Below are 17,354 nucleotides of genomic sequence, written 5' to 3'. Positions count from 1 at the left end.
TTTGACGAGGGTTTAACGTAATGAAATATAATTTAAGAGGTTGTCTGGCTGCCCACCCAGGCTCCAGAATTAAAGGTTCCAGTAAGGAATGAGAAAAGCAAGCTGCAGACTTAGGGAGGGCCATGCATTTATTGCCAGGCTCTCGCACTGATTTTTGCTTAGACAATCGATTTTGATCATTTTCCTAAATTATGTTTGTTTTTCCATTATTTGCCACTCTGCTGTAGGAATCTTTTTGCAATACCAGGTAGTTTCATTTCCCTTGTTCTAAAAACTTACAGTCGTTTCTCTTGCCCAAAGAAAAGGGTCAACGTTTTAATACGCTTTGGTCATAAACATGCTTTGCCTGATTTATGATAATGATAGGTAGCGTAGAGTGCGGAGTCCTTGGCATAATAGTGGAGAGCCTTGGAGTCTCAGCTCTGCTCCTAAAAACCGGGACGTGTTCAGCCTCTGAGCATAAGAGCAGCCAGAGTCCGAGTTCCTGAGGCTGGTGTGAAAGTTAACCGAAAGCAATGGTGCTGCGTGTCCATTTGTTCCCACGGCCGCGCCAGTGTGACTGTCTGCTCACACCTACACTCACTGCCACAGCTTGGCTCATGTTTCCTCGGCTGTCCCTGCCTTTCTACTCCGCCACACCCGCCCTTCCCTTGTCACATTCTATGCCTCTTTACTGTGTCCGCAAACGTCTGGGCTACGGCTTCATCCCACGTCGTCTCACTACTTACAACACACTTTTCTCCCCTTCCCCCAGCCCCACTTTCTTTTTTTACTGATTATATACTGTCTTGGAGTTATTCTGCTTTCTTTCCATTCCTGAACTCTGTTGGAACGGTTTGTGCATGGTAAGCACTCCAGTTGGTTGTGATTATTCATTAGCATTGATTTTACATTTTTGCCCCTCCTGTTAGTTTCCTATCCCCTTGACAACTTTGACAGCATCCTATCATGAACACTCAATTTCTGAATACTATCTTTTATTTGAAAATGATGTTTGTAAATTTCTGTAGTAGTTTTGTCGCTGTTGTTTTTGAGACAGGGTCTCTCCCACTGTCACCCACCATGACCTGGAAGACCTGGGGCTCACTATGTAGCCTGCTCTGGCCTGGAACTCTTGGGCCCACTGCTTCAGCCACACAAGTGCTAGGATTATAGGCAAGGTCCACCGCATGGAGCTCATTGGAGCTTTCTTAATCAGCTCTTTCTTGCTGAGGCTGCATGGACAGGAGGTAAAAGAACCTAGGAAGGGAAAGAGTCAGCTTCCTGCACTTGTTACCAAGAATCAAGGGTATGGAGCCAGCTGACCCGAGACTTTCTCAGAGGCCATGATAAAAGGGCAAAGTCCAGGAATGGACTTGGCAAGGCCTGTCTGATGATGGAGCTAGTGCCACATTGGAGTCAAGGTTGAAGCTTTTGGGACCTATTGAAACTATGGTTCTTCTCTATGGACTGTGGTTATATAGTCCTTGGGCAGCTATGTCGGAAGTACACCTTGTTCTCTTTGCCAACATTGTCTGACTTAACTCTCCACTAACCATGACCATTTCCCCCCTACAAATCATAAAAATGTGCTATACTTCTTATACACATACTTGGCACAACTCATCAACTCATGCGGGATCTCCTGGGCCCAGCTCTTGCTTTCGTCCTCCTGCTTTAAAGGAGTTAATAAAGAAATTCTCATCTTCTTTATTCTCATTCCCGGTTTTCGTGCAGAATCCCTCACCACTCAGGAATCCAAGGTGCTATTTGGTGCCATAGTAAGTTCTAGAGTATGCTTGGTTCTTTGTGGTCCTGTCTGCAAAGAAAGAGAAACAGAAAGTGATGGGAAACCTCCGTTACTCAATGACCTTTAAGAGGTTGAACCAGGTTAGGGCATGACCTTTTGGGTACCAGAGAAACCACCAGCCTACCACCACCCAGAGCTTGTTCTCTCTGGTTACACACCTGAGGTTGAACTTCTTATTCCTGTTTTGTGAGTTTGCCCTTTAGTGTGTGTGTGTGTGTGTGTGTGTGTGTGTGTGTGTGTGTGTGTGTGTGTGTGTATTTGAAATCTATTGGTGTTAGCTTGGGATTTTTTGACCTGCGTCAACACTCCAACATAGTTTTTCCTCAGGGCTGGGGACACCATTTAGGAGTTGATTATTACTTGTATAGGGTAGAGGGTTGGGGTGAAAATTATGTAGGCCCAGAAATCCCCTTTTAAAAAAAAGAGAGAGGAAAAATTGAATGGGATAATAGGTAATTTAGTGTGAACTTACTCACACTAATAACAATAATAATAGTGAGTAATAGAGTAAATACTTGTTAGCTATGATTTATGGACAATTTACATTGGTATAGTTTCTTGTATATTGATACAGGTTCAAATTATATTTGCTACTTCTGTTTACAATATTTGTACATCTATGAAAAGTTATTTTATCAGATTGTATGCATGCATATTTCTACCTCTGTTTAAGACATTTTATATATTGATACAATTTTTAGGATATTTTTATCACATTACATTATATATTTCTACTTCTGATCAAGATACTCATACATTATTTACATTTTGAAGTCATTGTTCTCATTTACTACACAGTTATTTACAGATTATTTAATATTCTGATATAAAGTCTTAGTTTTTAAGCTATACATGTATTTAGTATTATAAGTCAATAGTTATTCCTGTTTGTTATACATATAATCAGATTAATTAGGTTCTTTAGATACATAGAGATTGTGTTCTACATAGATAGGTCATCTTCAACCACTTCAAGGATCTGTAAAATGTGGCATTTAAATAACTTAGGGTTCTGTTGATGTGAAACACAAGTGCTCATGACAGCACCAATCTATTCCCGAGAGAATGTTGAGCACCAAAGACACTCACTCCACTTGGAGTTTGTTTTCTTCGCCCTTTGGGCAAGAAACTGCCCATTCCTCGACCACTGACAGGGTGTCCAGGCTGGATAAGCAGGTCACAAGAAAAAAGACAGCCAAACCTTGCTATGACAAGGTAAGACAGCTCTAAAAATTTTCCTGCCTCTAAAAGTGGTCTGTCAGTTACTCTAAAAAAGTTGGTTGCTTCAACATTGCAAATGAGACTTTGGGTGATTGCTCAGGTAGCCAGCTGTCTCTGTTATATAGCACACATTTTGGAAGCCACTTGATTGCAGTTCCTGCCTACTCAAGTAATATTTTCTCCCTTCTTGGGCATTTGATGAATTTAAAGATTAGATAGTCATAGTTACCTTCCTCCTATGATTTAACCTAGCCATTTCCAATATAAGACTTAACTCTTTAGGATAAAACATTTGTTAAAACATTTAACATGTGTTCCTTGCTTAATATTGTTTATGCTGGTTGTAATCCTAATTTTATACTTGATATCTGTTCCTAATCTATATAATTTTGTATTGGGTTTTAAACTCTATTATTTAGATGAAAGGGGGAGGTGATGGGGAAACTTTATCAGTCAATAATCTTTAAGAGGTTGGGGCATGACCTTTTGGGTACCCAGAGAAAACCGCTGGCCTGCCCAGGGCTCGCTCTCTCTGGTTCCCCAGTTACACACCTGAGGTTGGACTTTTCGTTCTTGTTCAGTGAGTTTTTCCCTTATAATAATAATTTTAAAAATTAAATCTTTTAGTGTTAGCTTGGGATTCTTTGACCCACGTCCACACTCCAACAGGAAAGAAATGAACGGAGTGAGTGAAGATGAGAAAAGGAAGGGGAGACAAAGAAGGGAATAGAGGGGAGGAGAAAGGGAAAATAATAAAACACAGACAATCAAGGTTGTAACCAGACTGTCTGGAAGAAATGAGCATATAGCACGATTTATAAAAACTCAGAAACAGATATAGGGGTTCAACCTGAAGTCAGAAAAGCATAACAGTCAGCCACTGGCTCTTTCCTCTACCTCAGTCCAAAATAACGATCCTGCCTCCAGGAATTCTCAGAAGTTAGACCATGTCTGAGAGTTGTCTCCTTCCTTCTTATATTCCACTCTAGTTCTGGGATTAAAAGTGTGCACCACTTCCGCCCGGTATCTATGGCAAACTAGTGTGGCTACTGGGATTAAAGGTGTGTGTTACCACTGCCTGGTTTATAAGGCTGACCAGGGCTGCTGTTTTATTCTCTGGTCTCAGGCAAGCTTTATTTATTAAAATACAAATGAAATATCACTACATGAGTATAGTCTAGAGACATCTGTACCTCTCTTTTTGGTACAAATCTATTGAAGCAGTGGATCCCAAGAAATTAAATTTTCATCTCTGGATAAAGGTTTACAATCTTCCAAATGACCGTGCAGGAGAAATTTGGAGCCAAAACAATGGGAGTTGGGAGTAGAATGGGAGACGATTTGTTTGGACTGTTTAGTAATGCATTATCTCTTACTTTCTATTTACACCTTACCCTCATAATGACCCTGAAGATGAACTCAGTGGGGGGGGGGGGGTCCACTGGATCCCTTTGTATATCTTCACAAAGTATATGACTATACTGGACAAATCTCCTTTCTCTGTTTTTCACTATTATTATAGCTCATATAATTAGTTTATCAAAGTCGGCCTGAACTTGGTGAACTCCAGGCCTAGTTAGAGACCCCAACTTGAAGAATAAAGTGGAGAGCAATTAAAGAGGACACTGGTGTTAACTTCTGGCCTCTGCGTGCACTTGCACCAATATACATAACCGCGCATACAAACATTCAATACACATGCACAACAAACAAACAGAAGGAAACAAAACAGTAAAAATAAGGATACCTGTGCTGGATAATTTCATGTAAACTTGGCCCTAAAGCTAATATCATCTGAGAGGAAGGAACCTTAATTAAGAAAATGGCTCCATAAGATTGGTCCACTTGCAAGCCTGTAGAACATTCTCCTAATTAGTGACTGGTGGGGGAGGGGCCAGTCCATTGGAAACAAGGTCTTATTTAATGCAGACTAGACTAGATTCAAATCTGTATCCTCTTTTCTCAGGTTCTTAAGTGCTGGGATTATAGGTATGAGCCACCATGCCCAGACTTATTATGTAGCCCAAGCAATCTGCAAACTCACTATGTACCTAAGACTGGGTTTGAACTTCTGGTCATCTTGTTTCGTCCTCTGGAATGCTGGGATCAAAGACATGCACCACCATGCTTGGTTTACGTGGTGCTGGGGCTGGAACCAAAGATTTGATCCATGCTCGGCAAGCACTCTACCAACTGAGCCAGATGCCAGTCCCATTCAAATCGTCTTAAATTCCAGCTTTGCTTCACAAGGACTACCCTGGCGTGATTTTCTACATTGTAAGTCAAAGATCCCAGCTTCACCTACCGAACAGACAAACAGAGCTCCTCAACGCTTGGTACCACTGTCAGTTCAATACCAAGAAGAATACAGGAGAAGCACAGAGCAAGGAACACTCCACAGCTGAGTTTCAAGAGCACTTTTTTTTTTTTTTTTTTGGTCTTAGCTCCCAGAAAACTGTTTTTGTCTGGAAACTAAATACATACATATATACCCAAAGGAAGACCAGAAATGTGGAATTTGCAAAACAAATCTTGAGATACTGCTCCACTGAGGGGCTTTTTGTCTTGTGGGGAGATTTTGTTGACTCTATCAGCTAGGTGACATATTGGTAAGATCTTGTGGTATCATTAAAAGAACACTGTACACTGCAATGCCCTTTAAACACCCGAAGATACAAGACAAATATTATATACTTTCTTTGAATGAGCTGTCAAGCAACACTCCTCCATGGAGACTTAGTAATTTTACGCAGGGAAGCTAGTTTTTAAGTGAGTGTTAAGAATATCCAAGAAGAAGAAAAAATATGTCAAAAGGCATCACTGTGCCTCAGGAAATGTGGCTACGGAAAGGTGGCCCGGCAGTACAGAGATGAAGTTGGGTCATTTGGTGATTAAATGACAGCTGGTCTAGGGTTCTGGACCGGAGCATCTGGTGTTCTACTTGTGTGAGTCCTGGACTCTGTTTTCTTTCTCCCTAAGGCCCTCCTCGGTCCCTAGGGCCCTTCTTACCATCAAGGCCACCTCATTTTAAAATAAATTTGCCTGTTTGCAAATTACCACTGAGATTCTTTTTTTAACTGGCCAGATCCCTGGGATCCATATCATGGAAGGAGTGACCTGAAGCATTCAGTCCTCTGAACTCCACACGGGCATGCTCACAGATAAACACATACAGGAAATCTGCAAATGTAATATGAGTTCTAGGCAATCATATCAGGTCATGAAATTCTGTACTACATTTAAGTACTATTTGAAGTGGGAACATTTCAGGCAGCAGAGAAATAAATGGGTCTGTGCTCTACGGACCAGGTTAGGGAACCTCATTTCAAAATGAGGTTTGCAAAGACTGCCCCATGTGACTTGCCTCGGGCTTATTTGATCCATTAGAAGGAAGTGTTTCAGCAACCCTTTCTGCTTTGTGGTAATACCACGGAGAGCAGATGGGACAAGCAATTCAAAAGAAGGTTCCAAACATCGCAATTTGAATGTATAGCGCCATTATTCCCTCCTCTGTAAAATGGGAATAATGACACCGACCGGCTGCAGCCGGCGGCGTAGGGGAACTATCAGTTTGCAACGTTTCAAACACAAACCGTCCTTTGGTAGCTCTCATCCAAATATGAGCCGCCGCAGCACCTCTCTAGCTCTCCTGTTCCTGCTGCTTTCGTGGTCTGCGGAAAATGGAGTGCTTCCTGTGCAATTTTCACCACAGTGAGTGCAAGGGAAAGGGGAGAACTATCTGTGGTCGCCTCGAAGATCTAGCTGGAAAGCTCAATCTGAAGACAGACGGCACAATGCTCATTTCCCCTTAGGGAACAGCAGGCCGCAGCTCGGTCAGTCCACAGGCAAGGGGGCTGGAGTGGAGAAAGGAGGAGCTAAGAGTCAGGGGAGGCGTGGGAGCGGGATGCAGGGGCGGGCCCCCAGAGCGTCGACCAATCAGAACGCACTCCGTCGAAGGCCAATCACAGCTCGCCTAGCCTGGCAAATCTGCCCGGCAGTGCGGGGCGGGGCCGCCAGAGTCCCGGGGCCGCCGGTTACTCTTCTGAGAGCCTTTCAGGAAAGCACAGGGCAGGGGGCAGAGAAGCCGGGGAGGCGGGTGGAAGGCAGGCCCAGCTTGTGTACTAGCCCAGTGACACCCACGGAAGCACCCATGAACTAGAGATGGTGCAACCCGGGCGCGCACGTGTGTGCAGCCCTCTGGCATGTCTCTATGCCCTGTGGGCACCTGTCGTGTGAGTAGCTGCGGGTGTGGCTGTTCCTGGATGCCGTGAGTGTCAGTGAGGTTTGTGTCTTCGGGCCTGCCTCCCCCGTCTCCAGAGGGGGACTAAGAAGTTTAACTGAGCAGGGACACTGAGGAGATTAAAGGAGTCGATCTCAGAGGCGAGGCGGAGAGGGTGGGGACTGCGGGCGCAACGGGTAGGGAAACACCTTTTTAACCCATCTCCCAGCCAGAAAAGCATCTTGAAAAGGCTGGCGTGACCCATGTGGCTCTGAAATGTCTAGAGAGCCCCGAGCGGTGATGATCACAGAGTGACTGGTTCTCGGCTGAGCCTGTCTAATTCGTGGACGAGAGGGATGCTAGCATTTAGAAAGGCCAGGAGGAAACTCAGGATGGGGACCATCTGCTCTCCCAATCCCAGCGGGACAAAGGCGGCCTCGGAGGTCTGCAATGCCGACTGGATGGCCTCGCTCCCCCCTCACCTCCACAACGTCCCCCTTTCCAATCTGGCAATCCCAGGTACTCGTCTATAACTACTTCTTCACGTTGTGTTTAATTCTGCCATTTTAGTGTTTGTTAATGGGCTGGGTTGTTTTCTGTTGTGTTGAAAAAAACAATAATTGTAAGTGATCTTTTTTATTTCCAAATAAAAAACTTAACAGGAAGGTTAAGATTTAAGGAGGGACAGGCAGACTGCATCACTAGCAAAAGGGACAGACAGAAGAATGGAATCACGGCACAGCTGTTTTGTTGTTTTTATTTTGTTTATACCATACAGCCTCAATCTAAGAATGCTAACCTTCTTAATATTGAGCCCCAGGTATGTGAAGGGCTTCTTGACTTGAATCATTTAAGGAAAAGGGGGGGGGTGAGAATATCAAAGATAATGGATAAAAAGTCGTTAATAATCTTAGCTCTGGATCAAAATTGAAGCTGAAAAATATCTCTTTTCTTGTTTATCTGCCCTTGTGTGGAAAAAAAATCAGTTAAATGTTAGAAAACAGGTTAAAACTCGGTGGGTATGAAGACACATAGTTTTGTTGTCGGGAAAAGCCAGAAATAGAGGATGCAAGCTGTCCTCGCAGGCAGTCATTAGGTGTGATGAAGTGATGGTGTTTGAAGCTTTGTCTATATATACACAGGTGTCTGCCTGGCTGATCTAGAACTGTAGCCTTGAAAAGCACCTTTGTTCCTGCCGCATTCCCTGCCAGAGTCTTTAAAGCTTGACTACCATGCAATTAGTTAATCTTTTCACTAAACGCGTTGTTAAAGCATAGTTATCTTGGGAAGAATTTTGAGACCACACTGAGTTTGGCTTGGTGAGATGAGCCCAGTCCTGTGATGCTGGCGCTTAGAAAGGACTCAAGGAGCAAAGGATGGACCTTTTCTTTCTCTTTCTTGGACACGTAGCAATGAAAGTTCACCTTTAGAGTGTAAGACAAACTCACAAGCATTCCCTGGATCTAGCTGCTGTTTTCTGCCTTAAAAGATGACCTCATGCCACCTCCATCTGCTTTCTATGCATGGGGAAGAGGAATACTGGCTGTGGATGCAGGTTTTGCCTGGCTCACCTCTTCTTTTGGAGCTCTTCCAGGATCTTTGTCCTCATGGGCCTTCGCTGCTGCTGAACAAGGGAAAGGTTGCAAAATCTTGTTTCAGTTATGATCGTTTCTGTTTTACTGGCCCTTAACTACAGTTCCTTGGGAAATGCCAGATGGCCATGCTTTAGAACATGTCTTTTCCATGTTTAATTGATGCCTATGGAGTCATCAGCAAAACGATGCATGGGACACTTTTAACATGAGTCATTTGCCTTTGGGCTCTTCTATGGAATTATTTCTGCTGAGTGACATGGCGGGTGGCTCATGTTTGCAAACAGAATGGCATCTTAGGCAGGTCCTAAATGACCTTTTCACTCAGGACACGTCCAGGTAGGCTGACTTCCTTCTTCCTTGTACTTTGGACAGTTCAAACTGTAGCTCTACTGGCCTTGACTGTGCATTTCGACTGACTCTACAAAGAATCTACATGTTTGTTCCTGCTCTATACTGTATTTCAGTTACTAGAATTGCCAGAGGAAACAGAATTCTTAAGAACTGCCACCATACTGTAAACTCAGTATTAGCTCTGTGAAGCACCCAGGGTTTGTTGACCCTACTTTGTGAAGCTAAGTGGAAAAAGAAAATAGTACTCCCGATTCCCAAAAACACGTCACATTTACTACCATGAGGTGTTTTCCCCCAGGAATGGAAGAAACATATGTAGGTAAGTCAGCTCAGAACAGGAAACTCAAACACTAAGTACTATCCATGCACACTCCCACCCCTCACTACAAATTATCCTTACTGTGCCCTGACATTTAATATATCCCGGAGAAAGGCTGACAGTCAAGTTCAGACTAGCCTTTATGAGAAATTAAAATATATGGAAGATGTTCAGGAAGGGGCCATCATCTGCCTTTTTCTCTGCATCACTGCTAACTTCATCATAACCACCACAACCCCCAAAACATACACACTGTTTTTTTCTAGCCCTTCTTAGAGAAGCACCTCTCTTATGTAGCTTAGCCTAACTTCAACCTTGACAGCCTCCTATTCTGCCTTCCAAATTGCAGCCTTGGGCCACCATGCCTGGTAATAGCTACCCATTACTGAGTTCCACCCTGATATACCCACTGGCACACAGTACCTCGAGTACTGATACTTCCCATGAAGTCCATAGATATTAATACCATCATTTTTGAAAAAGGAAATTAGGGGTTGGGTGTAGCTCTGTTGGTAGAGTACTTGCCTAGCATGGATAAAGTCTGCAGCCTGATCCCCAGCAGCATAGAAATGGGACAGAGTACAAGCAGGAAGATTTGGAGTTCAAGGTCACCCTCTATTGCATAGTGAGTTCGAAACCTGTCTCGAAAGGAAGGAAGGAAGGAAGGAAGAAAGAAAGAAAGAAAGATAGAAAGAAAGAAAGAAAGAAAGAAATTATCATCCAGAAAATTTACCTTCTTTCCCCCATGTATGCTGAGTGGCAGAGCTAGTATTTAGATGCTTATGTAATAAAAACACTCGCTCACTGCCTCAGTGCCCTTGAGGGGCCTCGGAAAGTACAGAACAGTAGAGATGGTTTCTGGCTGGAAAGGCAGATTTCCCAACCCATACTCTGCAGGATGGGAAAGAAAACTGGGTGGTCTTTTGTTGTTGTTATTCATTTGTTTGTCTGTGACAGTCTCATGTAGCCTTGACTGACCTGGGACTCCTGATCCTTCTGCCTCTGTCTCTCAAACGCCAGGGATGGCAGGCCTATTTCACCACACCCAGCCTGAATTCGCTGGTTCTCATCCGAGCAGTCATATATCAGTTTGAATGTGAGCTAGTTACAGAGGAAAGCTGTCTAAAGAGATGATAGATCAATAGATAGATACATACATACATACATATATATAGAGAGAGATGATAGATGGATAGAGACAGACAGATAGATGATAGATTGATAGATGAATAGAGATAGGTAGATAGATAGACAGATGGACAGACAGATAGACAGACAGATTTGTTTGAATTAGAATGCAGTAAGACTGAAATTCAGAACTGATGCTTTGACCCCATGTGTCTGAATGCTGAGCCAGATCCATCAGGAGGGGAATTGTGGCAGCAATGATATGGGGAGAGGTCAGGGAAAGGGTGAGGGATCTGGCAATCATAGATCTGGATGGTTTTAATTCTGTCAGATGGGAGTGCCTGCTGCCTGTGCCTAGACATTGATGAGAGTCAACACATGTGAATGTGTGCTCTCAACAAAGCCCTGGTGGCTTACTGCACTTCCGAAACTGTGACCCCCACCTGTTAAGCTCCACGGTTACTCAAACACATTGAAATATCTCGGAGGGGAATCTCAGAGTTATTCTCATTCCCAACTGTATCTAGTCATTTGATCTTTACAAGGTAAAAGGTCTTGAAATTATAAATATTACTTTTATAAAATTAAAGTTTACTATACAAATACTTTCCTTGATGTTATTGACATTTTCTGAAAGGGAAAAGTTTTTCTTTCTTTTTCTTTTCTTTCTTTCTTTATTTCTTTCCTTTTTTAACTATATAATATATACTGCTTTTCTTTCTTCTTCTTTCCTTTTTTTCTTTCTTTTTTCTCTTTTTAAACATGGTTTCACTCTGTAGCCCAGGCTGACCTGGAGCTTACCAAAATCTTTCATCATCTGCCTCCCTTCTGGTTGGGATGACAGTGTGAGCCACCACACTTGGCTGTATACTGATTTTGAGTGAATCCATTTTCTCTGTGTAAATTACTGCTCTGCCCTTTTCTGCCTTTTTTTTGTTTGTGTTGTTATTTAGTTTTTAACAATGTTCTTTCTCCTTCATTCAAGGTAAGATATTTGGTCTATTGGGAAGAGCCTTCTTGAGTTTAAAGGTCTTGGGTTATGCTGTTGATTCTGACTCTGTGGTACAAAGTAGCAGTCTTCTACTTGTGATTAAGATACTGATTAAGAGCTGGGTGTGGTGAGTCATGTTTATAATCCCAGGGCTTGGGAAGTTGAAACAGGTAAATTGCTGCAAGTTCTAAGTCAGTCTGGACTACATAGTAAGTTTCAGGCCAGCCTGGGGGTACAGAATGAAACTCATATCAAAAAGTAAACATATTAAAAAATATACTGAGTTCAGTAAAATTCTTAATCTTTTTCAGATTAAATATTAATTTAGGGTTTGGGGTTCTTTTGTTTGTTTGTTTGGTTGGTTGGTTGGTTGGTTAGTTGGTTGGTTTGTTGTTGTCGTTTTTCAAGACAGGGTTCTCTGTGTACCAGTCCTGGCTGTCCTGGAACTTGCTTTGTAGACCAGGCTGAGCTGGAACTCACAGAGAACCGCCTGCCTCTGCCTCCCAAGTATTGGGATTAAAGGTGTTGTGTTCACCACCACCATCCAGCTTGATTTAGGGTTTTTAAAACCTGTTCTTTGTTAAAATAGAACTATTGGAAAGGCTTGCTGGGTCCTTTTAGGTCTAAAGAACATTTTTTATATCCCTTTAAAATAAGAAATTAATTTTGGTTCAAACAAGAGCATAGTTGTGTAAAATGAAGCAGGATCCACTTTAGCCTCCTCATTTTCACCTCATTATAGCCTAAGCGCATTTTAAGAAAACCCTACTTCTACAGACACTTATAGCCCAGCAATGTCTAGATGCCTCTGAGGACCTCCCCACCATATACAGTTAAGAGCAACCTGCGATGATCATCAAGATAGATATAGATGATGTGTCGCAGAGGCACACAGGATGGGCAGAGCATCTCCGTCTCGTATTCTTCACTTTGTTGGGAAATGGTATTCAAGGAATGATTAGAGAGGGGTAAGGTAGCTCCACCCTTTGACTCCAGCCTTGAGAGGCTGAGGTACCAGGAAGGTCTCTATGGATGTGAGGCCACGCTGGGTCACAGAGGGAAATTTAAGCCTGGGCTACATGAGACCCTACTTAGCGAGAGAGAGAGTTAGTAAGTGGGTCAGGACTGAGGAGACACTACGTGAAGATTAGGGCTGAGAAGGGGTAGGTCTCAATAAAATAGTCTAATTGAGCTACATGATGGGGAAAGTGAGTGGATGGAGGCACCTTTCCCCACCCCTATGGCCCTTGACAGTCCTTTATTGTGACATTCTCACCCTGCTGTTTTTCCTATGGTCTGTAAATTAGTTGCTGGAAGTGCCTTTGTCTCCGTTTATGACCCCAATTCAATGGAGTCAGCAGTATATGAGCAGACACTGGTGACTGTTGACTGAATAATTCAGAAGGCCGCAGGGGGAGAGAACGTAGGTGTCCGATTGTCATCATTTGCTGTTGTGTTGTGTTGTTTGTTTTTACTTTTAATGTTCTGAGACAAAGGGCTCACACTGTACCCCATGCCAGATTTGAACTCACTATATAGCCAAGTCTGACTTCCATTTGGAGCTATCCTCCTGCCTCAGTCTCTGGAGCCCAGCTCCTTCTCCAATGTGGTCAGAGCTAAATAGAACAGACCGCCTAGGTTTGCCTTTGGTAGAAAGAAACATGAGGCCATGTGGAAACTTTTGAACCCATTCCTTCTTGGTATGCACTGTATTCCTGAAGCTCTAGGCAGGCCCTGTCACAAGCACCCTAGCAAATGAAACTCTTGGCCAAAGAGATGGATGGGAAAGATAGAAAAGAAACAGGCTTTTGGTCCAGCAACCTTTCTGCTTTCCTTCTTCCCTTGCCAGCCTGGAGCGTCTCACCTTCCCGCTGCTGTCTCTCCCTGCTCTGGTTTCACCTTCCCCTTTTCACCTTTCTCCCACTGATCTGGTCTGCCTCTGCCTTACTCACCTTCCTCAGGGCCATCCTGTCTTGGGTGACTGTCACAGCTCCGGTTCCCAGATGGCTCTGTCTTCTCAGGTTGCTGACTTCTCTTGCTTCTTACCCTTCTGGGATCGTGTCCATTTCCATGAAGTCGAACTAATGACCACCTGGTGATTTCTGCAACTCGCCTCTCTGTGGTACACACTTTCTTCTCCCCTGGGTGACACAGGGATGAAGTCACTGGGGGTGAGAGGGACCAGGATGAAGGGGTCATTGCTCAGATTTGGAAGGCACACCAAGTGTGGTACATCTAATAAAAATTCAGCAATCATTTCAAAGGTGAACAAGCAGACTGTGTAGCAGTGTTGGGGTGGTCCAGAGCTCTGAGATAAACCCAGAACCAGTCCATTCTTCTGGTGGACTTGAGGCTAAGGAAGAGTGAGGACATAGTCAAACCAAATAATGCTGATTCCATAGTTAAAATATATCATAAGAAATCAAGTGATTTCTTAAGCAGGAATGCTTTTTAAAAATTTTGTTTTGTTTGTTTTTGTAGTGCTGGAGAATGAACCAAGGCCTACACATGCAAATAAACACTTTGCCACCAACCTGTCTCCCCAGCCATCTTTTCACTTTTTATTAGGAGAATGGGTCTTATTAGAGTGCCAGGCAGCCTTTAGTTAGACTCGCCATCTTCCTGACCAGCATCTTGGGTAACTGGCGTCACAACCCTGTGCCACCAGTTCAGCTCTGTTTTCATGGGTAGTCATGGTGGAGACAGAGCAGCTTCAGCATCAGCATTGGCACCTCCAACTAACAGTCTTCTCTCCCGAGCTAGCTCGTCGCTTCCTGGACATCTGTCCCAACATCACAGAAAAAGGGCAAGAATTCAGCAATCTCCTGTATCTGCTAGAAGTGGGATCCCAGACTCGCTGTAGTGCTAAAGGCCTGCAGATCATTGCAATTGTGCGCTAACAGTGGGGGAGTGCATGCGTGGCGGTGTGGGAAAGATCTCAAGCAACTCTACAGATTCTGACTTAGTTATCTTAATGTTAAAGAATCTGAAAAAGGAAGCTCTTAAGTTTGAAGCCATCGTGGGCTATGTAGTAAGACACTGTCTCCAAACACCAAAAGCCGAGGCTGTAACTGGTGGAGCACTTGCCTAGCAAACGCCAAGCCCCAGGTTTAGTGTCCAATAGCACCACAAAGTAAATATAAATAAAAATACATACATACATACATACAGGCAAGATTGTGAATTGGTTATGAATATAAGTGCCCTGCCACGCTGCCTGAATTTACCCCTCCCAAGGATTGAAACCTTGAGCAAGATAATAGTATCCCATCTTATTTGCTGAAGGTGAGTATTAAGTCTGCTTTCTGGTACAAATAAGTTCCATACAATTATTATTATGTGACTTTTTAAAGCCACTCACAAGATCCAAAGCCTGAGCCTAGATGGACAAGGAAAGAGGCCTGAGGTGCAATCTCTACCCTCAGGCAATTTACAGTCTAATTAAGAAGCCCACTATCCAATTAAACCCTGAGAGTCCCTCTGATCAGATTACCATAATTTGACAGGCCATGCCCCTAGGAGTGTTAGAGTTAGGAACAGGATAGAGGCCAATGGTTACCTAGTTGGAAACTGCAAGAGAGTCTTAAACACCATAGAAACAACTGGTCAGGAGAGCTGGAGAAGTCTCCTTTAGTTATTGGCTCTGTCTTGTCCACTTACTCCTAACTCAGCTGCCAGACCTTGTCATCTGCAGACGTCCAAAGCCTGTCGGAAAGACTCTCTGGGGCGTGCCAGGCCATGTTTGCAGCGCTTCTCCCATCATTCTCTTAGCCCTCACCTTTTTTGACCCGGCCATATTACTTCCTGTCCTAGAATGAAGTATTGCAGAGTGAGTTCCTGTGAACTTACCTTTCTATCGCTTACAGCCCTGCCTCGTGACTATAGAGTGCATTCACCGTCCAGGCAAACAGATGCCTCGGCCTCCACACACCACCACGCTGCACTCTCCCACAGTTAGCGCACAATTGCTATGATCTTAACCTCCTCTTGAGAGGGTCCAAATTCTGATGTCTCTTACTGCTCACGCCTCATGAACATTCTGCCACCCTGCCCACCGACCGCTCGGCGACTCTCTCCTGCATGCTCCTCTGCCAGACATCCTTCGGAAGCCAGAGATTTGGTTTCTAACACATGCTTTGACCTGGGCTCTGCCAGGTGTGACAGATCACCCACCTCTACCTCTCTCTCCAGCCCCAAGGAGTTTCTGAGCACAGGCACGGTAAAGCTATATAGGTGGTGTGCTCCAGCTTCCTAGAATTTTGCCTTTGGGAACGATCTATAGCCACTCTACTGATTCTGACGCAGTTACAGCTTCAATTCAGGCCTCCCGAGATCAGTTATAGACATTATAAGAAGCGGGTGTGTTTGTGTGTGTGAAAAGAATTTGAACACACCCCAAGGAGCAAATTCAGGTGGTAGGAATCTATCACTAGATCTGTGTGTTTATGAATATGGCTAAGTAGGAGGCCAGCCATGTCTCACTTGTGACGTTAAAAGTTTCCGTGCTTTATGTTGCTGAACAGCCCTGAGAATCAAATAGTATAGGAATAGTACCTTTGCAGATCTGCAGGTAACTCCAGGAGGAAACAACTTGGGTTACAGAGGCCAGCAGCGGTCTCTAAGTGGGACATCTAAGTCATGTCAGTTCTTGAGACAGAGCTCCTCCTTTGTGAATGTATTGTCTTGCAGGAGCAGAAAATTTCTCAAAGAACTGTTGGTTTACAATCTCTGCTTACTCTAGAAGTGTGTGTGTGTATGTGTGTGTACACTCTCTATGTCCTAACAGTATTTTTTCTGAACAGAAATCAAATTTAAAAAAAAAAAAAATAGAGCCAAGTGAGGTGGTCCGCACCAGTTGGAAGTCTGAAGTAGGTGAGTTGCTACAGATTTGAGGACAGCCTGGGCTACACAGTGAGGTCCAAGCCTGCAAGGATGAAATAATGAGAGAATGAAGGAGTCCTTGGTACCCCATAAGTGTTCTGGAGCACAGCCATAGTCTGCAGTAATGGAGGAACTCAAATATTCAGGACTCTGTCAGACCTAGATGAATATTTTATGACCATGTATTATTTGACGTCTTATGTTCTTAAAGCAATGTTCTTAAAGCGCAACTGGAAACAGAGGGGAAGAATGCCAAACAGAGCCAGGTGAAAACGGGAACTGCTCAGTCTTTCTTAGAGTTGAGTTTAGATCGAGCACGGAGAGTTCATGTGGAGCCTCCTGAGTAGTAATGAGCATGCGGTATTAATTTGACTTGAAGCAGCAGCGTTTTTAACCATTTTTCTTTTCTGGTTCTCATTGGCTATATAGAAAAATATAACTCACTTAAAGAAAAGTCATGAATTCAAAGTATTTTTCATTGTGCCACGTACCATAGCATATCAGGCAGAATCTTCTTCTCTCTACTCTTCGTGAAATGATTATCTTAGAAAAAAAATCCAAAATAACAGAGAAGAATACACAGAATCTAGGGCACCCAGGAAACTGGCTCCCAGTCCTGTTCCCGGAAGGAAAGCAAGGCAGGAGATTGTCCATGACTGGTGGAGCCAGGGTCGGGAACCGTTAACACACCTCAGAGCGTTCCTTCCCCAAACACTACTCCTCACCAGGATTGTTGGCTTTGTCCCAGGATGTCAGGATCAGTCAGTCAGTATGAAACACTTGAAGTGTAGTTTGTTTTCCTTTCTTATTTGGGTTGGGGTTGAGACAGGCTATGAACTCAGTATATAGTTAAGGCTAGC

At 43.7% G+C, this 17,354-nt stretch overlaps 1 protein-coding gene across 1 annotated transcript in view; it reads left to right on the top strand.

The window, feature by feature from the left end:
* Positions 1-7,017: 7,017 nt before the first annotated feature.
* The window catches only part of Plcxd2 (phosphatidylinositol specific phospholipase C X domain containing 2), a 65,059-nt gene continuing 54,722 nt past the window's right edge, over positions 7,018-17,354 (top strand). The window contains exon 1 of the mRNA XM_048454346.3: positions 7,018-7,748. Coding sequence (XP_048310303.2) covers positions 7,586-7,748 — 163 coding nt within the window. The 5' untranslated portion in view covers positions 7,018-7,585. The remainder of the gene's footprint in view (positions 7,749-17,354) is intronic.

This window comes from Myodes glareolus, chromosome 2, assembly GCF_982192425.1.
Source record: "Myodes glareolus chromosome 2, mMyoGla1.1, whole genome shotgun sequence".
Taxonomy (NCBI): domain Eukaryota; kingdom Metazoa; phylum Chordata; class Mammalia; order Rodentia; family Cricetidae; genus Myodes; species Myodes glareolus.
Note: the sequence above shows the minus strand (reverse complement) of the source record. Positions and strands in the feature narration are given on the sequence as shown.